The sequence below is a fragment of the Aethalodelphis obliquidens genome, unplaced genomic scaffold (genome assembly GCF_003676395.1).
Source record: "Aethalodelphis obliquidens isolate GAN/ISIS:26980383/991018 unplaced genomic scaffold, ASM367639v1 scaffold37, whole genome shotgun sequence".
Taxonomy (NCBI): domain Eukaryota; kingdom Metazoa; phylum Chordata; class Mammalia; order Artiodactyla; family Delphinidae; genus Aethalodelphis; species Aethalodelphis obliquidens.
In genome coordinates this window covers 16,021,666-16,046,470 of record NW_020837981.1, presented here as the reverse complement: position 1 = coordinate 16,046,470, position 24,805 = coordinate 16,021,666, and the positions used below count along the sequence as shown (strand labels likewise).

Genomic DNA, 24,805 nt, shown 5'->3' with positions numbered 1-24,805 from the left:
GGGGGGGAGAAAAAACACTTGCTATTTTTATTAGGATCATATTAAACTGATATTAATTTTAGAGAAACTGACAGGTCTATGTAGGTTGAGTATTCCCATCCACAAATGTGGTTTCAATTTTTCAAGTTTTTTCTATCCCTCATACGTGCTTTCAAGTCTTCTTCATATTATGTCTCACACATTTCTTAGGTTATGACTAAGTCATTTTGTCTTTTTCTTGCTATTGTAAACGCTGCCTTTGCTTTGACTGTTGACATCTAATTGAATCTTGTTTCCACTACGTTTTGTTTTTTAATTGAGGTATAGTTGATTTACAGTATTATCTAAGTTTCAAGTGTACAACATAGTGATTCACAATTTTTAAAGATTATACTCCATTTATAGTTATAAAATATTGGCTATATTCCCTGTGCTGCGCAATATATCATTGTAGCTTATTTATTTTATACAGAGTAGTGCCTCTTAATTCCCTACCCCTATTTTGCCCCTCCTTCCTTCCCTCTCCTCACCTGTAACCACTAGTTTGTGCTCTGTATCTCTGAGTCTGTTTCTTTTTTGTTGTCTTCACTAGTTTGTTTTATTTTTTTACATTCTAGAACTTATAGGTAAAGCACCTAAACTTTCCTCCAATTGTCTTCAGAAACTCCTAGGGGTCCTTAGGGTCTCTTTTAGCCTTACCCTATTCCTTCCTCACTTTCATTTCTCTTTCACAGAAGCAACATCATTCTCTCACAGGGCACATTTCCCAGGGGCTCTTGCCTACATGCCAGCACATATACAACTTATAGTTACAATTATTTCAGCTATTAGTGAAATCAAGAACTTCTATGTGACTGCATCTTGTGACTTCAAAACCTTTGTTTCCTTGGGGACTTCCCTGGTGGTGCAGTGGTTAAGAATCTGCCTGCCAATGCAGGGGACACAGGTTCGAGCCCTGGTCCAGGAAGATCCCACATGTCGCAGAGCAACAAAGCCCACGTGCCACAACTACTGAGCCAGTGCTCTAGAGCCCACGAGCCACAACTACTGAGCCTGCACTCTATAGAGCCCACACGCCACAACTACTGAAGCCTGCCCGCCTAGAGCCCGTGCTCCACAACAAGAGAAGCCACTGCAATGAGAAGCCCGCGCACCACAACGAAGAGCAGCCCCCGCTTGCTGCAACTAGAGAAAGCCCAGGTGCAGCAACGAAGATCCAACGCAGCAAATATAAATAAAATAAATACATTTTTTAAAAAATGATGAAAGGTTAAATAATCATTAAAATATCCCTAAACAGTATTTTAAAACCATGGGGAAATATTTACTAAAGTTTTATTCAATTATTACTGAAAAAAAAAGTTGAGAAAGAAAAACATATTCCCAGTCCATAATCGGAAACATATATGAGTATAGAAAAACTGTCAAATGATGGCAGTATTTATCTGTGCATGATGGCATTATGGTTGATTTTTATTTTCCCTATATTTCCTGATTCCCCTCCCAGGAATTTGTAATAAGGGACTTCCCTGGTGGCGCAGTGGTTAAGAATCCACCTGCCAACACAGGGGACACGGGTTCAAGCCCTGGTCTGGGAAGATCTCACATGCCGTGGAGCAACTAAGCCCGTGTGCCACAAGTACTGAGCCTGTGCTCTAGAGCCCCCAAGCCACAACTACTGAAGCCCATGTGCCTAGAGCCCGTGCTCCACAGCAAGAGAAGCCACCACAACGAGAAGCCCGTGCACTGCAACGAAGAGTAGCCCCCCCACTCACCGCAGCTAGAGAAAGCCCGCATGCAGAAACGAAGACCCAACGCAGCCAAAACTAAAAATAAATAAATAAGTTTTTAAAAAAGAATATGTAATAAAACTATGAAAAACTAAAAATGTGTTATTTCAGAATAGTATGACACCCAGCAAAGGAATAAAATGAAACTAAACTTAGACATTAATAAAGAAATAAGGTATTTTAAAATGAAAAACACATTACTAAAGAATTATAGAATGTTTTCCTTATGGCCAAGAAAAGCTAAAATAAAATTCTGCCATACTAGAACTGAAGAAAAAAGAGTAATTCCAGGTAAATAAATAAAATATTATGGTTTAAAGAAAGCCACCAAAATTCAAGAAATTTCCCTTTTAACAAAATTAACTCCAGTAATACAACTGTACACAGCACAGATTTTTCTAGCATGTAAAGGAATCACAACAATTCATTAAGATATAAAAATAATTATTGCCTTTTAAGTTCCATCAGCATAGGGAAAAAAAAACCCATAGAAGCTGAAATAAGATAAACCATGAGCTTTTTAATACGGATCCTTTATTAATGTTTCCCACTTTTCTACTCACTTAACACAATCCTAGTCCAAAGAAACCCTATAACAATGGCTGAATACATTTTCTCTATTAGTTTTAATATGTATCCCAAGTACATGATATGCCTTACAGCCTAGGAAAACTTAACATCTATGAAGTGAGACTTGATTTATTTCTTCAAAGCGATTTTAAAAATAATGGGGGAGCTTCCCTGGTGGCGCAGTGGTTGAGAGTCCGCCTGCCGATGCAGGGGACACAGGTTCATGCCCCGGTCTGGGAAGATCCCACATGCCGCGGAGCGGCTAGGCCCGTGAGCCATGGCCGCTGAGCCTGCGCGTCCGGAGCCTGTGCTCCGCAATAGGAGAGGCCACAACAATGAGAGGCCCGCGTACCAGGGAAAAAAAATACATGGGGTTTGTGAGAAATGAGCTTTAACAACAGTGCTACACTCGTGACATATCGGGGACATGAAACCCAAAGAATACAGTCGGCCCTCCTTATCCGTGAGTTCCGCATCTCAGCATTCAACCAACACGTGGATGGAAAGTACAGCTCACCCTTGAACAAGATGGGTTTGAACTGCAAGGATCTACTTATACATCGGTTTACTTCAATAAATATAAAGCCTGTATTTTCATTTTACAGATCTTTGTGTAAGGGAAAAGTTTATGCTCAGAGATCACAAAATGTGGAATAATAAAGCTAGGGTTTGGGTTCTGATTCTATCCAAACTGTTTCAGCTTCTTGCCCTTGGGTGAGTCACTTTCAATCCCTTTGTTCTTAAGGTAGAGATAGCAGTATGGAGCCTTTCACTTGCATGGGGGATCAGCACCCCTAACACCCATGTTGTTCAAAGGTCAACTGTATTTGGGAAAAAAAAAAAATTCCAGATTTCCAAAAAGCAAAGCTTGAATTTCCCATGCCAGCAGCTATTTACATATCATTTACATTGTATTTATAGCTATTTACATTGTATTAGGTATTATAAGTAATCTAGAAATGATTTAAAATATATGTGTAGGTTATATGCAAATACTATGCCATTTTATATAAGGGACTTGAGCATCCATGGATTTTGGTATCTTCGAGGCTCCTGAAACCAATCCTCCACGGATTCTGAGAGACAACTGTACTTATACTAAGGTGATAGAACCTAGACCATCTTGGCTATCATCTGTAACAAGAATCCTTAGTAACTGCTCAAACTGTGAAACTTTCCATACTCCTGTTCTTTCAAGGAACATATGTGGCTCACTTCCAATCAGAAAAAAACACTAACATACCAAACACAAAGAGAAAATCATTGGTTCCAAATCATTTAAAGAAGCCTCTATTTGTTAGACTGTTCAGATTAGGCATCTACTACTATCATTGCTTCTCTGTGGGTTAACGGTTTTATAAAGCATTCACCAAACCAATGCATCCTACAGAGAGATACATGGCAGACTTGATACAACATAATTAACCCAAGTTCCAATGTTAGCCACCAAATCAGTTGTGCCTGGCAGTTACTATGGACCTTGGATAGTAGCACAGCACAGCATTAGACAACAAAGGGATAGAGAATATGATATATAACAGAGGAAAGAAGACTGTGTGTTACCACAGTAAGTTTTTGTTCCTTTGCTTAAATATTCTTCATACCACACAAGGTTATGATGAAATACCAAAGTGGTATCACAATGCAAGCATCTTGGTAAAATAATGATTCATTTCAATAGGCCATCAATAGAATGGCAAAAAAACAATCTGTGCATTAGTATTTGATCTGCCTCAAATAGAAGATACTATTGTAAATAATTCTAAACATAAGCACAATTTAGTGAATAAGGTAGGAGACTGGTAGACTTAAATTTTCAGATTCAATTTCTAGCTGTTCACCAGTCACCTGCTGTTTTGACAAGTTACTTACCAACTTGTGCTGCCATTTCTCCGTAAATTTATCCCCTAAGATGAGGATAATTCTTGCAAATTGTGTCACAAGCATTTTGAAAGGAACCATGAGTTATTGTGTAATGCTCTTGAAATTCCTCAGATGTAGGGTCCTACACAAAGTAAAGTATTATTATACATCTCTCTAACAGTAGTCATCTGTTTGCATTATGATTTTTTTTCCCTACCCTCAACACTGTGATTCTTGGACACTAACCTTTCTCAAAGTAAAGCATCCAAAGCAAGCCTCCATTCCTGAACCAAGTAATTATTTTTTCAAGTCTTCATATCATCCACATCCTTCTCTTCCTTAAAAGGTATTATGAAAATTAGTAGTTATAAAACATAATGAGCTTCTTTGGTTAAGGAATATATGGGATTATTTGAATTTTTTAATCCACTCTTATATGAACAATTTTATTTCCCATATTTATACATTTATTTTCCTATATTACTTTTTAAATTTCAACTATATTTTAAGGAGTTCATTTATAGATTTATGTTTTATGAAAAGAGAGAGCAGGTCAGAAAATGAAGAAAGGCAAGCAAATTACTGCTATATGACCAAAATGTTTTTATTGGAATGATCAACAGTAGAAATTACCATTTTGGGCCACAAAAAACAGAATCAATGCTCATAATATTTTTATCTTCAGTAGAAGAGTTGAGCACAAGCTACAAAAAATTTTATCATACTATTCAAAACTTTACCTATTACTGGCTTTGCAATGAAGTCAGTCTTCAGTTCAAGAATAAAACATATATATTTGAATTTTTAGTTAGTGTTGATACAATATTACATCTGAAACTAGAATTCTCAACCTTATTACACGGTTCCTAAAATGGCTTCTCTTTGAATTTATGCACAGGGAAGGGACTGGGGAGGGATTAAAAAAACATGATGTCATCATTGTATACCTTTAGTCATAAAATAGTAATTTTTAAGAGTTTTTTAAACCCTCAGAATTACATTAAAATAATGATGTAAACTAGTTTCCTCCTTGAATAAATATTCCTCTACCTTCTAAATATGGCAGGGGCAAAACTTTGTGGGATAAAGATAAAACCACAGGGTTTAGAATGTTCTCTTAATATTTACTACTCTAGTGGTTAAGCTCTTTTAACTTCAGTTTCCTCATCTGAAAAAGGGGGACCATAACACCTGCCCTAGCTAACAAGCAAGACTGTTGTGAGGATTAAATAAGATACATAATCTATTCAAAAGAATTTTGTACACCATAAAACGCTATTAAAACAGTCATTTTTAACAAACTGTATCACATTATTTTCAAATTATGGACATAAAATAGTTTAGCGCTGTTTCTAACACAAAACAAATGGAAACAGGTGTGTAAAACATATATTTAGGTCCATGGACACCAAATTCTACCTATGGTGGATACACAGTGAGTAAACAATCTTATTAAGTACACTTTCTAAATGTTATCTTAAAATTTCCAGAAGCAAATTTGGAAGTACAAAAATAAAACTAACACTTTATTTAGGTGGACTGACCTAGCACTTTGAAGATTAAATATACTATTTACCTGTTAGCTACGAATTAAGGAAAAAACTGAGCGCCTCTAGATTTTAAAAGGTTTAAAAAAATTCCCATGAAGGAAAAATACATACATGAAAGTGAAATAGATGTTCACTTCTCTGGAAATAGTTCAGAAAGAGCTAGTAGTGAAAGCAAGGATTATACATATACAAGAGAACGGAGATGAACATGGATGTAATCTGCACTCTTGGTATAATAAAGGAAATGAGTGAAATCTTCCCATGTGGTTACTAGAATGTCCAGAATGTAAACTTCTCCCAACAGGCCATAGGTCAAATCTGTTTACTACACTGTAAGGTTGAGTCCTCCAAGACGTTACCATGACTCTCAAGAATAGCTTACCCTTAATGAATGAGGCGAACTCTTTCTCTTTTACTTCTTAATATTCAGTATGCTTATAAAGCCAATCTCTATAAGAAAACAATTCTTAGCTTTCTGTTTGCTTTCTTCATGACACAAGTTTAAAGCTCTGATGAAGTGAACTATTGTTTATTACATGGTCCTAAAATTCAACCAGACTCATTCTGTTACCCAAAGACTTCAAAAGCAATTAAATGAGAACTCTGTATCTTCTAATTCATTCCTCAAACTCACAAATTAAAAAAAAAAAAAGGCTAGAAAAGGAGTATATTTAAATCATTAAGGAATTATTCCAAAGAGAAATACTTTTGATTAAAAACATTATTACATTTTCCACTCAATCCCCTTAAATCAAAACTGAGGTTAAAAGATTAAGCTCCTATCAGAGCAACTACCTCCCTTTGAACTTTTACTTTTTCCTACCTCTTTAACTAGGTACACTTCAATACATCATTGAATCTGGCCTTCTAGCAATAAAAAGTTTTTCTCAGGATAAGGATTCTCTTCCATAAAGCTATTTCAGCTCTAGATTTATTTTCTGGCTATTTATGTGACCAATCATTGAATTAAACTTAAGGCTTCATTTTCTCCCAGAACTCTTCAATTCTATCCCACAATGACATTTCCCATCATTTAAACTTCCCAGTCTCAAAATACATACCACATCAGGTCAAATTTCAATTCTCTCTAGTTATTTCATTTACATATGCCTTAATGCCCAACCCAGGCTCTAAATTTTTCAGAGACAAAGTTTATGCCTTTCATTTTTCTATTCCATAGACTGTGATGTACTCTGGACAACAAGGCAATCCTAAAGAGGTATCAAAAATTAGGTAAACCCACCCTCCCAACTTTATATCGCCAAATATTGCTTCCACGATGAATCAATAGAGTAATATAAATGTCACAACGTAATCATCACAGTGTCAGCATGACCACAAAGAAGCCCCTTCTGGCTAGTTAAGTTTCTCAGAACCTCACCTATAGGGTTAAAAGCTGTTCCAGGCACTATAATAATCATTATACTATTAGTGCACAGTGTCTATCACCCTTGTGTTGGACACAGGACAGATGTTTAATAACATTTAAAAAATGTAAATCTTAGTAAATTTCAGTAACTATATTGGCAATTTCTTTTTGCTAGCTTTGTACTTTCTACTTGCCCTGAGGCCTCTGAGAAATTACTAAAGCAATACAGAGATATGTTCAGTTATTTCTGTGGGGCATGTTAAGTACAAGAACAGTAACAGCCCCAATACCATGAAAATCTCAACCTGAGGCAGCATTCCAAGCTAAGCAAAAAAGGTAAAGGATCCATCTGCCTCTGAAGCAGTGATAACAAATACATATCAATAAATTACCATTCATGTCTAACAACATGACAACCTCAATGCCTAAGATTATGAAAATCTGATAAGATTCCATAGAATATTCTTCATGAGGTAGAGTACAAGAAAACTACCATTTACCTTGAGTTTTGCAATAATTAAACCTATTGTATTAAGCATCACTACTATTCATCCAAAAAAATTAAATTACAAATCAAGGCAGAAGAAAAGAGATTAAAACCCTGTCAACGAAGGATGAAAACTACACCATAATTTACAAGTTAGAAAAGTGAGGCTGGGCATGGTGGTGAGATGGTATGAAAAAAGAGAAACATACCTTAATTTAATACCTTATTATACTTATATTAACCTCTCAAAAGTAGACTAACAATAGAAACCACTTAAATAATGACGTGGTAAAGAAAGATAACTGCCATAGAAAATACTGAGGTGCCTTTATTGTTAAAGTTAAAAGAAACTGTAAATCAGTACAGCTATAATCTTATCTGAATTTACCATCTTAAGAATTAACTTTTAGTTAACACAACTGAAAGTGAAATTCACATTAACAATTTTTCTAAATGTGGTAATATTTGACCTTAAAATATGTATATCCAGGAAAACAGAACATGAAATGTGACCAAATTCCTCAAAATTCTCATTACCCTACAAATTATTTTAAATTTGGTTCGTATGGCTACTACATAATCAGGACATCTCATAGACACAAAACTTTTAATAGCTAGTGTTATTACTTGAAAGTAAGATACTAGGGAAATAAAAGATTTCAAACTAAATGGAATCATGTATTTAAAATATAATAGGAAGAACAAGAGAATACTTAGGATTATATTTTCAGCAACTAAGTGAAAGTAAAAAGCTTTCATCTTAATTTTCCCCCTTTCTGATACATGGAACACAACACAGTAAATTATGCATTTAAAATCTGCCCAGGGCTTCCCTGGTGGCACAGTGGTTGAGAGTCCGCCTGCCGATGCAGGGGACACGGGTTCGTGCCCCGGTCCGGGAAGATCCCACATGCCGCGGAGCGGCTGGGCCCGTGAGCCATGGCCGCTGAGCCTGCGCGTCCGCAGTCTGTGCTCCGCAACGGGAGAGGCCACAGCAGTGAGAGGCTCGCGTACCGCAAAAAATAAAAATATAAATATAAAATAAAATAAAATCTGCCCCCCCCCCCAAAAAAAGAAGAAGATAAAAAATAAAATCTGCCCAGGGTGGCTGACCAGTACTGATAAAAGAGGACCTACATACTGTATATTCTATACCAATATACTTAGTACCAAAGAAGATCTATACACTGCAGGGTGGTTTTCGCTATTGTTTTACATCACCATAATTATGTTCTGAAACCACAGCTTCATACAATAAGGGTTTGTAGGGCTTCCCTGGTGGCGCAGTGGTTGAGAGTCCGCCTGCCGATGCAGGGGACGCGGGTTCGTGAGCCGGTCCGCGAAGATCCCACACGCCGCGGAGCGGCTAGGCCCGTGAGCCACTAGGCCCGTGAGCCGCTAGGCCCGTGAGCCATGGTCGCTGAACCTGCGCGTCCAGAGCCTGTGCTCCGCAACGGGAGAGGCCACGACAGTGAGAGGCCCGCGTACCGCAAAAAAAAAAAAAAAAGAATAAAAAAAAAATAAGGGTTTATAATAGCACTTGTTAAAAAAAGAAACCACAAAATAATTAAAGTACTTAGAAGCATGCAAACTGTAAAGGATCTATTTAATGCCTGGTTTGCTTTTAAAGTCTGATAAAAAGAAAACATGGGTTTAGGACTAGAGAAATTGTTTGACATTTCAAACTTAAATGATATAATTATTAGAAATAGCAAACAAAAAAATTTTCAACTTACCTGGTTTCTTTCTCGATTTTTCATGACCTAGCTGCCCTAGATCATTACATCCACATGTGTATACCGTTCCATCATCCAGAACAAATACAGTATGTCTGAGTCCACATCCTACATCTCGAACCTTTTTATTTATAAAAAAGTCACTTTTTCTGGGCTCTAGTACAATTTCTTCATCAATTCCACCCAAACCTAGCTGTCCAAAAGATGCATTTCCCCAGCACAACATGTTTGTAATTCTTTTGGTCTTCCAGTTTCAATAAAACACTCCCTTCTGAAACACTGGCAAGTTGGAGGTATCCCTATGTCTGAGAAGATAGAAAAAAAGTTAATATGACTTCAAAGGAAACATAATGTATAACTGCTCTTTCAAGTACTAGGCTACAATAATCACTATGTAGTAAACATGAAATTTACTTTATAATGTGTTACAGAAGTATCCTTCAATTTCAAAAACCAATCAGTTGTATATTTTTAAAATTATCATACAGAAATGTTTAGGAAAAATACATCACTCCCCATGATTCTTTGCAAAATCTAAATATTAACTAGTTTTGACTTTTTGTTGCCTTATAATAGACTAATCAAATTGAAATATTAAGTATCCTGATGAAGTTAACCTTTTTTTTCCTTTTTGCTTTGAATAATTTCAGTGGGAGCAAGAAATATGACATCTATCCACTGCCCCCAAAATCAGATATATACTCAGTGAAAAATTTAGCCAACTACAGAAACATAAAACCTTGCAATCTCCCTCAAGTCACAGGATAATTAGATTTTCTAACACCTACCTCCACATTAACAGAAAACTGAAGTTCTTATCTGTACTAGAAATAAAGCCAATAATGGAAACTTTAAGTTTCCCACAACTTAAAAGACTCTTCCAACTAACAGGCCCCAGATAAAATTACAGTTCTCTAGGTAAGCTTTGATATTAAGAAAATCACCTCCAAAGATCATACTTTACAAATCAAAATATTAACACTCTGACCTCACTACTAATTTAATTTAAAAACTCAATCAGTGTACCTAATTATAATACAAAAGTATGCAGTTTAAAGATCAAGACTCTCCCCCAAAATTCAACATTTTCTATTTCGAGTGGGAACCATGACTGAAAAATATCTCCCGAAGCCGATCTACATCTATCTATACCCCTAAGACAATTATTTGAAGATGGAAAAAAAAACTGCAAATAACTCCGGCACTGCCGATTTTTCAAGAATAGAAATGCGGACTGGGACACTGAGAGTTTGGTGGCGAAATCTGTAGAACTTTCCAGTAGAGTGACTGAATATTTCTTCGCTTATATAGACACAGATAACAAAGAGTCCACTTTATCTAAACCTACACAGATTTTTAGATATATCGCGTTACTAAATAACACAATTTCAGGAAGTCAGCCTTATTCCCGTGTAGGTACCCACATTCCTTACACAGAACCTAAGAAGTTTCAAAACCCAACTTTCCTAAGTGCGGGCTAGCAAGTGCTGAAGCTGTCTCATTCTATCCATGACCCATCCATTAAGAAAAGTTTGATTTTATTCTTTTGGGGCATCAGAACCCGATAGTTCCCGAGAGTTCTGCACTGTCTTCCCGGTTTTTGTTTTGTTTTTTTTAAGGAGAGGACAGGACAACACCCCAAATTCCAACGCACGAGGTTTAACAATCCTTTTCTTTAAAAAAGAGGGGTAATGGGAAAGGCGTCCTCTCGCCAGCAACAGGTAGGGGAAAGAGAAGCAGTTTATTCCCATCATTCCCTGAATATGCACTAAGATCAGCTTACGGGGACCGGGAGAGAGAAATCATCTGCACACACCCAACCTCGCGGGCCGACCAGTCAACTGCTGCAGCCGTCCGCTCGCAGTAGCCGCAGAGGCCGGCGCACGAGGCTCGGCACCTCGGCGGCCCTTGTCCCAGGGAGGCCCTTCCCCGGGGAGGTGCGACATTCCAGCCCCCGGGCCAGGGGGCCCGACACTGCCCTCGTCCCCCCACCCCCGCCCGAGAAAACGCTGAGAAAGCACCCAGCGCCAGGCCGGCCTGTATCCGCCCAGCCCCCTCCCTAACGCCGTCACACGCCCCCGAACCCACCGGGGCAACGACTCACCCGGCCCCTCAAGGCAGGGGAAGCCCAGGGCGGCTGGGGGCGGCGCCTCCCGCAAGAGGGAGGCAGCGCAGCAGCTGAGACAGGTCTCCAGCTCCCGGACCCTCCTCCTTCAGCCAGTGGCTGCGAACACCAGAGCTCCTCCGGCGTCGGTGAAGCTGCTCCGCGGCTCACCTCCTCGGCTCCTGTGAAACTTTACCGGGTTCCTCAGAGAAAAGCAGCCGCCACTGCTCTCTAGCCCAGAGCCAGCCGTCAGCGACCCGGATGGAGCGGGAGGGGAAGGGCAGGAGGCGAGCGAGGCGGAGAGCGCTAGGGGTGGGGAAGAGTTGGGGCAGACTGGGGAGGAGAAGGGAGAGAGGGAGGAGGCAACGCGGGGGGAGGGGGAGGGGTCGGCGTCGGCCGGAAGTGAACCGCGGAGCACGCGCGCGAGCCCGCCCACTTCGTGGCCCGCGCGCCTGCGCCGGAATCCTTCCAGGGCACACCGACGCGGGCGCCTGCGCAGTGTGGTGCTTTGCCTTGCCTTAAGAGAAAAATGCCAAGCACAGAAGTTGGAATTTGCAAGGCAAATGCAGGTGTTTGGTGTGTCTTGTCACAGCGTTTCAGCGTGCACTAGGGCCTTTTAGTGAAGAAAATCTCTTCCTTTTTTGGCTAGGTTGTCTTTTTGCCTATTAGTTCCAGTTTCTATTATTTTATTCCACCTTTATCCAAGGAGAATTTGAAGTAGCAGATAAAACATCACAAATACGGATATAAAGGTTGTTGAAGTCTTTTATTTTATCCCTTAGCCCCAACTGGAGTTATTTTGAGGATGCCAGATGTATTTCAGCAATGATGGAGCCTACTGGCATTAAATATCAACACCACCAGTTCAGGCTCCTGATAAAGTGTTGGCTGCCATCACTTTCTGCACTCTCCCTGGAAGCTAAACTTATAACGCAGGGCCTCCTTCATTTAGAGAAAATTAAATAATGTATATGGCTAGAGTCCCTGCCTCACAAAAATAAACTCCGGATTTCCTAGGCCAGTCAAGGAGGAAAACCTGAAACAAGGCACTCTTGAAATTTGACGTCAGACTTTTCTAGTACCTTGACTTCAGAGTGAATGTTGAGAACCTAGAAAGAATTCCACAGTAAGCCATGTTTCTTTATCTCACTGAAAAATATATTTCAGATTGGAAAGTGTGTGTGCTAGAATATGTGTGTGTTTTAGTTTCTTAGGGCTGCCGTAACACTATACTACAAATTGGATGGCTTGAAACAACAGAAATTTATTGTCTCACAGTTATGGAGGCCAGAAATCTGAAATCAAAGAGGCAGCAGGATTGGTTGTCTCTTGGGGTCTCAGAGAATCTTCTCCATACTTCTCTCTTAGCTTCTGGTGGCTGCTGACAATCCTTGGCATTCTTTGGCTTGTAGATGCACCACTCGAATCCCTGCCTCCATCTCCACATGGTGTTCTTCCCTGTGTTTCTGTGTCCAAATGTCCCTCTTACAAGGACACTAGTCATTAGATTAAGACCCACCCTAATCCATTGTGACCTCTTTTTAACTGGATTGCATCTGCAAAGACCCTATTTCCCAATAAGGTCACATTCTCAGGCACTGGAAGCTGGGACTTCAACCATCTCTTGGCAACCCAATTCAACCCACAACCTTATTTCTGTATATTACAGAAATAAGAATAAAAATAACAAGGTACTTAAGCAAAGAAAGCATAATTTCAATACTAGGAGTGGTGATGTTGCCCATGAAACATACTTCTTATTTTGATAGCTTCATTGCCCTTGTAGGGCTTTTGTTGTCTTTTAACCTTCAGGACTTGATGCCTCCGAATATATTATTAAAGGGGAAGTTATGGGATTTGGGTCTTTAAGATATGTAATAGATGCTGCAACAAATAAACACTAAAATATGACTGTTAACATAATAAGAGTGTATTTTTTACCTTTTTAACATTCCAAGTGGGTGTTCCTAATGCGTCAAAACTAATTTCCAGGAACTTGGGGAGATGAGGGCACCAGGAGCTTCTTAAAACTTTTGTCTGGGAGGTGCCACATATCACATCTGCACACATAATGTTAGCAAGAACAACACCCCTAGATGCAAGGGGACTGGGAAACATAACCCCTGCTGAGTTCGCTGGTACTACTTTATGCCATAGAAGAGAGAGCATGAATTAGCGGACAGCTATCTCTGCTACATGGATGCATCTCTCGCTAGAATATTTTTAAATATAGGTCTTGCTTGTAGAAAGTGGAAAAGACTTTTCTAGATGTTCCTTTTAACCTTATAAATCTATGAAACTGTGATACAAGATCTCAGAAAATAGCCTGTGATTACCTTAAAAGTGAAACAAGTATAGGATCAGAAGTTTATTAGGATAATGTGAATTTGTTGTATAAAAGCAGCATGAGTAATTGATGATGAGTATGGCCTGTGGTGCTGGTTTGTCTGGACTCAGAGCCTGAGCCTACAGGCCACTCAGACCTCTGTCCTTCTATCCTCCCCAAAACACCTATAGACATTTACTAATGGTCTGTTTTACAGAAAATTACTTCTCAGTCACAATTTCTGTAAACGGGGGAAGTTAATAATCCATACCTCACTGGGTTGTGAGGATTTAATAAGGTAACATGTACAGTGCCTTGAACATGGCCAGTATTTTGTAAATGTTAGCTTTATTATTGCTAACATTATCTCTCCCGAACTAACAAGTAGTAAGAGAACTTTTGGGAAAGCATTCCATATCACAAATAATGATATAATTCTTATTTAGAACAAAAGTAAAATATTTTTTACCTATCGTGTTATTTTCATTTAAAAAAAAGCTCAGAGTGTTGAGAGACCACTAAACTAGGTATTCATCCTGTCCCACTCTTTCCCCTGCTCCCTTCCATATAGCCATACTGCTTGTGCTGTACCCCACCTAACCTCCTTCATTCAAGTCTCTGCTCATGTCACCTCCCCAGTCTTCCCTGATCACCCTAACCAAAAAAACTAGCCCCTCACTCTCAATAACTTATCCTGCTTTATTTTATATCTGTTATCACTACCTGATATTTATTGTATAATACATAAATGTATAATATTTTATTTATTATATTCCATATGTTATATATAGATAAATTTAAAATAATTATGTTGGGACTTCCTGGTGGCACAGTGGTTAAGAATCCGCCCGCCATGGGCTTCCCTGGTGTGGCAGTGGTTGAGAGTCTGCCTGCCGATGCAGGGGACACGGGTTTGTGCCATGGTCCAGGAAGATCCCACGTGCTGCAGAGCAACTAAGCCCGTACGCCACAACTACTGAGCCTGCGTGCCCAGAGCCCATGCTCCGCAACAAGATAAGCCACGCACCACAACGAAGCAACTAGAGAAAGCCTGTGCGCCGCAGCTAGAGAAAGCCTGTGCACAGCAACGAAGACCCAACGCAGCCAAAAATTAAAAAAAAAAATTATAAAAAAATTAAAAGATAAAATAATTATGTAAAATCTATAAATATATATTATATAGGTAGATATATAAATTTGTCTTTTTCACTAGAAAGAAAACTCCATAAAGGCAGGGACTTTGTTTTCCTAAGTGCTCTGTTCCTTAATATCTTGAACAGTTCCTGGCCTATAGCATGTGCTCAAAAATTATTTATTGAATTAATTAATTAATGGTGCTGGCAACGTAAATTATTACAACCATTTTATAAGTAAATTCGGCAATATGTTTCAAGAGTCAGTAAATTTCATTTAACAATAGTTCATATTAATAGCAATAATTATTGTGAGACATTGCACAGAACTATTTACCTACATTATATCACTTCTGGACTCTGTCCTAAGGAAATACAAGGTGGATTCAACAAATCTTTATTAAGCACCTACTATGTGCCTCTTTCCCAATTCTGGTAGGTGAGAAAGATAAAAACAAAAAGGCAGGCAAATAAAACTGAGAACAAAGACGTTTATTGTTATATTATTTCTAAAAGCAAAAATTAAAAACAACATAAGTTCCAACAGTGGGGAAATGATATGTATGGCAAGGTTAATCCTTTTATTGTTAACTTTGAAAGGACAGGATAGGGAATTCTCTGGCGGTTCAGTGGTTAGGACTCTGTGCTTCCACTGCTGGGGGCCCAGGTTCGATCCTTGGTCAGGGAACTAAGATCTCATAAGCCGTGAGGAATGGCAAAAAAAAAAAAGGAAGGGAGAAAGGACAGGATGGTATTGTCCGAAAGAATTTGTCACCTACTGCCACCAAATTGTAGATTCCACCTTGAGTGGACAACAGGAAAAGCCCGTTTTATTTTATTTTACACACCCTTGCTTTCCAAGGTTGGAGCCTTCAATCAAGTGGTTGCATGGCCATGTTTTCTTCAGTCCCTCAGTGAGTCCCTCCATCTGGAGAATTCTGTCCTTTTAATCCCCTGTCTTATGGGCCCCATGGTCATCCCTTCTCATTGGTCTTTGACCTAGCATTATGGCTTCACCTTAGAATATACACATGGCAGTCAGATATTTTAAGATTCTTCAACAAATCTTTACTGAACACCTACTCCGTGCTGCCTTCCCGTTCTAGTAGTAGAGAGAGGAAAAAACAAGTAGGCAGGCAAATAAAAGTATTCCAAATTGTAATAAATACTAAGGAAACAAACAAGAGATAGAGATGGAGAATAATAGAGTAAGTCCTTGAACAGAATGGACAGTAAAGTCCTCAGTGGAGGAATTGTTATTAAAACTGAAACCAAAGAGAAGGATCAAGCCTTGTGAAGATAGGGCTGAGAAAATATTCTAGGTGGAGGGAGAAACACGAAGCCCTTGAGGCAGGAAAGAACTTGGCATTTTCCAGGAACTGAAAGAAAATTAGTGTAGATGGAGCACAAGGGTACAAGAAATGTTTGGTGACAAGCAGTCAGTAAGAGCACATTAAGGAGTTTTACTCTAAGTACTGCTCAGGGTTTTTTTTTTTGTTTTTTTTGTTTTTTTTTTTGCTGTGTTGGGTCTTCATTTCTATGTGAGGGCTTTCTCTAGTTGTGGCGAGCGGGGGCCACTCTTCATCGCGGTGTGCGGGCCTCTCACTATCGCAGCCTCTCTTGTTGTGGAGCACAGGCTCCAGACGCACAGGCTCAGTAGTTGTGGCTCACGGGCCTAGTTGCTCCGCGGCATGTGGGATTCTCCCAGACCAGGGCTCAAACCCGTGTCCCCTGCATTAGCAGGCAGATTCTCAACCACTGCGCCACCAGGGAAGCCCCTGCTCAGGGGTTTTAAGCCAGGAGAGGAGGGCAATGATTATATTTGTTAAGAAAAAGATTACTCTTGTTGCTGAACTGCACAGTATTGCTGAATTACAGGAGGGTGAACATGGGCAGAGATAAATCATTTAGGAGGCTTTTATAATAATCCAAGTAGGAGATAATAGCGGTGGGGACTAAGGTGGTTGTGATGGAGATAAAGTAAAGAAGGTAGATTTAAAGCATACTTTGGGAATAGAATTAACAGAGTTGTGATGGATGGTTTGTAGGGGAGCAGAGAATGGGAGGAGTGCTGGGCCACTGGTAGTTTTCTGACTTGAGGACATTTACCAAGATGAGGATAGCTGCTGAAGGAAGAAGGAGAAGGACAGGTTTTGACCAGGAAAAATGAAGTGGCCTGTTTTTTAAGTTTGAAAAATCAAGAGTGTGTTTCTGTATTAGTTTGGTATGGCTGCCATACCAAAATACCACAGACTGGGTGGCTTAAAACAACAGAAATTGATTTTCTCACAGTTCTGGAGGCTAGAAGTCAGACATCGAGGTGTTGGTAGGTTTGGTTTCTTCTGAGGCCTCTTTCCTTGACGTACAGATGGCTACCTCCTCGCTGGGTGTTCCTATGGCCATTCCTCCCTCTGCGCATTCTCTCTGCCCTAGTCTCTTCTTCTTATAGAGACACCAGGTGTACTGGGTTGGGGCCCACTCATTTTACCTTAATTACCGCTTTAAAGCTCCATCTCTGGGTTTCCCTGGTGGCGCAGTGGTTGAGAGTCCGCCTGCTGATGCAGGGGACACGGGTTCGTGCCCCGGTCCAGGAAGATCCCACATGCCGCAGAGCGGCTGGGCCCGTGAGCCATGGTCGCTGAGCCTGCGCGTCCGGAGCCTGTGCTCCGCAGCGGGAGAGGCCGCAACACCGAAAGGCCCGCGTACCGTAAAAAAAAAAAAAAAAAAACCTCCATCTCCAAATACAGTCATATTCTGAGGTACTGGAGATTGGGACTTAAGCATATGAATTTGGCAGGGGACACAATTCAGCCCGTAACAATTTTTTTCTTCCTTTTGAACTGCATCATAAAAAGTCCTTTTTCTGTTATCCTACAGGGTATGGGCCTAGCCCAGAAGTGAGTGAGATGGGAGAAAGAATTCTCTTCTGCCACATAAATGAGAAAGCACAGAAAAAAATTTCCCCCTCTTTTTAATAGATGCAAGCAAAACAATTTTATTCATAATATTACATGTTATGATATATGCCACTTAACAACATAAAGAATAATAATTCTGGATATTTATTATAGAATCCTTCTCAACTTTCATTCTCACATTTATACTAATCTCATTTCCTGCTCTAAATTTACATTCTGACTCCAATTTCCTTCACAGTATCCCAGCGTGAAACAGTAGTAATGATCATATTATAAATACCTGAAATATTTTTTAAATGCTTTCTTTTTATAACTCTATAATTTCTTTGTGTTTGTTTTCCATCCAATTACAGGAATTCAGCTGGCATTCAAACAGGCATAAGCCTGAAAAAAAATCACATGTAATGTGGCCATTGACCAGTATGTGGGGATGTGTCCATGCCTTTGAAATTACAGTGTGATTATTCCAGTTACTATAGTTTCTAAACAGAGAAAGTGCTCAGAATGACTATGGTATTTGTTGTTGTTGTTTTGTTTTGTTTTTGCAGGGGGGAGGGTTGGCAGAAAAAAGAAGTTGTTTTTAGAAACGAAGTCTTAACTGTATGATAAAGTATGCTTTAAAATTAATTTTATCCCACAGCAATCATAAGATGAGAATTCTGCAAGTTCTAATTAATAATGAGCATCACCAAAGAAATATGGTATGAAGTGTGGGATCTGTACGTATATGAATCTTTTAAGTCTATGTGTTTTTCTTCTCTATTTTTTTAAAAATAAATTTACTTATTTTTTAATTTTTGGCTCTGTTGCGTCTTCGTTGCTGTGCGCAGGCTTTCTCTAGTTGCGGCGAGCAGGGGCTACTCTTCCTTGCGGTGCACGTGCTTCTCATTGCAGTGGCTTCTCTTGTTGCGGGGCACGGGCTCTAGGCACGAGGGCTTCAGTAGTTGTGGCGCACAGGCTTACCTGCTCCGCGGCATGTGGGATCTTCCCGGACCAGAAATCGAACCCATGTCCCCTGCACTGGCAGGCGGATTCTGAACCACTGCACCACCAGGGAAGTCCCTATGTGTTTTTCTTTTAAAGAAAACAATTAAAATAGCAATAAAGAGACAGAATCTCAACTACTAGAGCTTAACAGTCAAACTTTGGGTTGCAAGTTGAGCTATTTTGTTGCTACTGATTTCAAAGGGTCTCATAAAGATATCTGAGGTTGAAAAGTTCAAATTTAGCTGTTAGAAATATGAAATCTGGAAAGTTTGCTTTTTCTTGTTCCTTGTGCCAGGTCCCATACCAAAGTGAATCAGCAATATAACCTGCATCAAGCCAAAGGGTGAGATCTTATTTATTTGTTTGTTTATTTATGGTTGTGTTGGGTCTTCGTTGCTGTGCCTGGGCTTTCTCTAGTTGCGGTGAGCCGGGGGCTACTCTTCGTTGTGGTGCGCGGACTTCTCGTTGCGGTAGCTTCTCTTGTTGCAGAGCACGGGCTCTAGGTGTGCAGGCTTCAGTAGTTGTGGCACGTGGGCTCAGTAGTTGTGGCTTGTGGGCTCTAGAGCACAGGCTCAGTAGTTGTGGCACACGGGCTTAGTTGCTCCACGGCATGTGGGATCTTCCCGGGGCAGGGCTCAAACCAGTGTCCCTTGCATTGGCAGGCAGATTCTTAACCACTGCGCCACCAGGGAAGCCCAGATCTTTTATATATATATATATATATACACACACACATATATATATATACATATGTATATATATGTATATACAAACACACATATATGTACATATGTGTGTGTGTGTGTGTATATATATATATATATATATATATATATACTTTTTTTTTTTTTGTTTTTTGTCGTACGCGGGCCTCTCACTGTTGTGGCCTCTCCCGTTGCGGAGCACAGGTTCCCGACGCGCAGCCTCAGCGGCCATGGCTCACGGGCCCAGCCGCTCCGCGGCATGTGGGATCTTCCCGGACCAGGGCACGAACCCGTGTCCCCTACATCGGCAGTCGGACTCTCAACCACTGTGCCACCAGGGAAGCCCCATATGTATATTTTTAAGTGGCATGCCTCACAGCCTTCAAATAGAATCAGGACTAAAACTAATTTTAACTACAGGTTTTAGTCAAATTAACAGTACTATTTCTTTCATAGAAGTCAACCACAGCATGAGTATCTTCATCTATTGAATCCTTTATTACTAACTTTCAAACTAATGGTATAAAAGAAACAGACTTGCTGTGCATCTTATTCAATTATCACTTTTTATAAGAGAAATTGACATCTTTTTTTTTTGCCTCACAGCGTGCAGGATCTTAGTTCCCCAACCAGGGATAGAACCCGTGCCCCCTGCAGTGAAAACACAGAGTCCTAACCACTGGACCACCAAGGGGACTCCCAACAACACATTTCTTTTTTTTTTTTTTTTTTTTTCTTTTGGTACGCGGGCCTCTCACTGTTGTGGCCTCTACCGTTGCGGAGCACAGGCTCCGGACGCGCAGGCTCAGCGGCCATGGCTCACGGGCCCAGCCGCTCCGCGGCATGTGGGACCCTCCCGGAACGGGGCACGAACCTGTGTCCCCTGCATCCGCAGGCGGACTCTCAACCACTGCGCCACCAGGGAAGCCCCCCACATTTCTTAATTAAGCATTAAAAATCTTACGAAAGCAGCACAGAGGACACAGAAGTAAAGAGACAGAAAAGCTTTTTAAACTCCCTTCCCTTTTCCCCTACCCCCCAGAACTCCTTACGTGCTCTAGAACCAACTGTTGGTTGCCTTCAGCATACAGATAACTTTTATACACATTGATTGCAAATGTTTAAAAAATGTGTACTGTTACTCATGCTTCTTTTGGAAAAATGAAATAAACTGCCATAATAGCTGGCATTTAGAAATAAATAAAACACAGACATTTTTGTGGACAGATTTTCGTTACAGTTTAAAAATGTATTTTTATTGTCTCAGTGTAGATCTGATAGCCTGAAGGAACAGTTGAGCATCAGTGACTAGAAGGACAGAGTGTTCCTAGAAGACAAATTATAGTTGCCACCTCCACAGCACCTAAATACAGTTTAACCACATAAAATGACAAACATGTTTGCCCAAGAAAAGTGCCATGCAGTTCAGCCTGCTGTTTTACTTTAAAAAAATAAAGAGAAGAAAAATTACTCTTTGTAAACATTGGGGTATTAAGAGGTGAACTGAAGGGTCGTGTGCTGTTCACTTTCAACAAACAACAAACTTCATCTGTTCAATCTTTAAAAGGAAGCACTGCCCAGCAAGCTAACTTCCAAAGAGCAGCTTTCAAACCGCTCCCATTTGCAAGCACTGAGAGTGTCGACAATAAAACAGAAATCCTGTGGAATGGTGAATGTTAGAATTGTTTTTCGTGTGGAAAACATTTTTTTTTTAAAGTACTACATCATCAGAGAATAAAATTGTACACTGAGTCTATGGTAAGGGTGATACACCTTATCATCCTTCTCCTCGTTACAATTAGAGGGACTGGGTAAGATGGTTTCTTTTATTTAACAAAAAATTATTCTGTTTAAAATTAAATTTGTTTAGTATGGGAAATTCTCATTTAAAAATTAAAAGAGATTTTATTTTAAAATATTAATTATTATTGTTAATAATTTAAACAATTCAGTAAAATATAAAGAAGAAAATATCAGAGACACCACCTCAGGAGATACATACTGGGAACATTTACTGAATATCATTCTGATGTTTTTTCATACTCCAAAGTATGTTGCACAGACACAGAAATCAGTATGTTTACTCAATGGATCTTGGAATTTTGTAAATATTTTTACTCAACAAGGTGCTAAGGACCTCTTTCCAAGTATTGGGGAGCTTAGTTACGTTCACGTAGAAGACATGCCCACACCATGAATTTACAGGATCAATTATCCACACATATAAATAATGGCTAAGTTCAGTCTTATTCTGTTCAAGTAGAATAAAAATCTTTTTTTCAGCATTATTGAGATATAATTGACATATAATATTGTATAGGTTTAAGGTGTAAAATGTCATGATTTGATACACATATGTACTGTGAAATGAATACCACATACATTAATTAACATCGCCATCACCTCGAAAAATCTTAAGTTGAATGTGTCTTGTTATACTGATAGTCATCACCTGTGCTTTGATTGCCTAGATTGTCTTCTCCAGGTACTTCAACCCCTCTGGCTCCATAGAATAACAAAATGCTCGGGGGGACATGTAAAGGAGAGCCTTGAGATGCTGCTTAGCGTATCCATTTTGTCTATTGCCCTTGTATACTTATATCCTTTAAGTTAATAAGCAATTTGTTTGATTATGTCTATAACATATATGAAGACATAATTTCCATTCATTATATGAAAACTAAGTCTCAGAAATTTGTAAGCCCTGCCTCTTTGAATCTCTATGTATACTGAAATATCTAATGAGCTCTTTGAGGACACGGGCTCTGCTTTATTAATTTTTTATTCCCACGTCTGTCTGAACAGAGAGCACAGAACACAGTGGAAGTTTGATAAATCTGTTATCGAGATTACATCAGTGAAATACACATGTGCTTTGCTCATCATTGTATCCCGGTGACCTAATATCTTATCCACAGTAGAAACCTAGTTTATTTGTTAGATAAACATGATTTGGAAATCTGGCTACTGGGAAGGACAACTAAAATCTAATATAAAAAGTTTTCCTTAGTCCCTTGAATTCAGGTATAAACTCAGATTAGAGTAAGCATAATTCTGGAAGATATTTTATTTATTACTAAGAAATAGCTCAGCTATACAGAGGTGGGGTTGAGGAGGAAAAGGGAGAGAAGTTGTAAACAAATGAGACTCATAGGAGAAAATAGCTCCTCTGAGGGGAGCCACATGCTGATACCCAAGGTGGCTGCATGAGGAAGCAGCCTAAAATTAGCAGGATGGGCAAGCCCAGGAAGGGAAAGCCACGGCAGATTTCCCTGCACTCAGCAAGTGAGGGGAAGGGCCAGGAGCCCCCGTGGAACCCCCGTGGAGATCCACTGCAGTTTGTGCCAGGTAAGGCCCTCCCTGAGAACTCACCTTGGGAGGTAAAGCAAGCGATTTCTTAAGGGAATGTCCGGACAATGGAAAGATTTAATATTGCCTAGTAAAGAGATGCCTCCAGGAATCCAATGATTAAGAGAGCAATAAAACTATTCTTGTATCCATCCTCACCCAAGGTATTCATCTGAACCACACCTTTTCACCTTGTTGAACTGTGGCTCTCTGGGGTGTGTAGGTGCTGTTTTTTTTTCAAGTGTTGGGGTAAAGGGAGGAGGCTGTCCTAGAAAATCTGTAAAACCATGTGGAAGAAGAATGAGGAAAGAGTACCTCCAAGTGATATTAAAAAAATGGATGAGATACTGCAGGTCCAAAAAGGAAAGATTAGAGATACCACAAATAGGACTAAGTGGGCAACACTGTGCTTTGTTCATGGGCAAAGTACAGAGTGGTTGAGCTGGTTGAAGACAGAAAACAGAATCCTGGAGGAGGCCAGGACTTTCTGTGTTGTTGTTTCATAGAGAACTGGATCAGTGATTTACCTTAGGACACACATGAGTTATTCCCAGTTGGCGTATTTATCAATCACTCACCATGGTTTCTATAAGTTCCTACCTTCTGTGCTGGAATTCATTTTTATATTACCTGTTTTTTTTTTAAGTTACTACCCATTAATGGTAAAACCCTCCCATTCTATTAAGAGGGTATCTCACAGGGTTGATCTGAAGGGACTGTGCAACTGGACGGCAGAAATTTAGAACTTTAAAAAAATTACAGCTGTATTGAGATACAATTCACATACCATACAATTCACCTATTTAAAGTGTACAATACAGTGGTTTTTAGTATATCTACAGAGTTTTGCAACCATTGCCACAATCAACTGTAGAACATTTCCTCACCCTCCCCACAAAAACCTATACCCAAGAGCAGTGACTCCTCTTTTCTTCCCACATTCCCCTCACCCACAACCCTAGGCAACCACAAATTTACTATCTGTTTCTGTAGATTTGTCTATTCTGGACATTTCATATAAATGGAATCACACAATATGTGGTCTTTTGTGAGCTTTTGTGGGGGGTGGGAGGGATGCTTAGTGTGTAGCGAGACAGAAAAGAACCTCTTCCGTTGGGAGTATTACTTTCACTTATTATTTACTAAAACCTTCGGACGTGTACCATATAAGTTCTCTAATGATATCCTAATCAGGGGTCCCCAACCGCCGGGCCATGGACCACTACCAGTCCGAGGCCTGTTAGGACCGGGGCCGCACAGCAGGAGGTGAGGAGCAAGCGAGTGAAGCTTCATCTGTATTTACAGCCGCTCCCCATCGCTCGCATTACCGCCTGAGCTCCGGCTCCTATCAGCATTATGGTGAGTTGTATAATAATTTCATTATATCTTACAATGTAATAATAATAGAAATAAAGTGCACAATAAATGTAATGCACTTGAATCATCCCGAAACCATCCCCCTCTGCCCCAGTCCGTGGAAAAATTGTCTTCCATGAAACTGATCCCTGGTGCCAAAAGGGTTAGGGACTGCTGCCCTAGATGAATGCACTTCATTGCATCGGGTCATATCCAAGATGATCATTAAATAAAAATCATCATTATTGAAAAGCATTTAATCATATAATAAATGAAAGTAAGATGTAGTGTATCTAGAACAGTGCCTGGCATGTATTAGCTTCTCAGTAAGTAGCCATATTTTCCTCTACCCTACTCCCAGTGTTAAACATTTACTCATATTATAAAACATATAGAGCAGATTTGAAGAAACTCTTAACTTAGCAGAGTACTTTGAACATACTAGTGAATAAATACCTTTTAAAACAGGAAATGAAGATATAGTCATGGATGTGTGCATTTTACAGCTGTGATATTATTTCATAAAGGCTATGGAAAACAGTTTCATATGCTGGACTAGGAAGCACCAATTATAATTTCAAGTTT

General features: G+C 39.7%; 1 protein-coding gene across 10 annotated transcripts in view; it reads right to left on the bottom strand.

Moving 5' to 3' along the window:
• Positions 1 to 14,502, bottom strand: part of HERC4 (HECT and RLD domain containing E3 ubiquitin protein ligase 4) — a 136,766-nt gene extending 122,264 nt beyond the window's left edge. For 2 of the 10 annotated variants that reach the window (XR_003437911.1, XM_027130093.1), the window contains exons 1-2: positions 11,449 to 14,501; positions 9,345 to 9,649 (exon numbers count right to left, since the gene is read on the bottom strand). Coding sequence is in view for 9 of the 10 variants with exons in the window: in XM_027130093.1 (XP_026985894.1) it covers positions 9,345 to 9,570 (226 nt within the window). In the remaining variant the exon portion in view is untranslated. Of the gene's footprint in view, positions 1 to 4,211; positions 4,339 to 9,344; positions 9,650 to 11,432 lie in introns of those variants that run through there. The other 8 variants (XM_027130092.1, XM_027130091.1, XM_027130085.1 and 5 more) reach the window with 8 other exon arrangements.
• Positions 14,503 to 24,805: the final 10,303 nt, after the last annotated feature.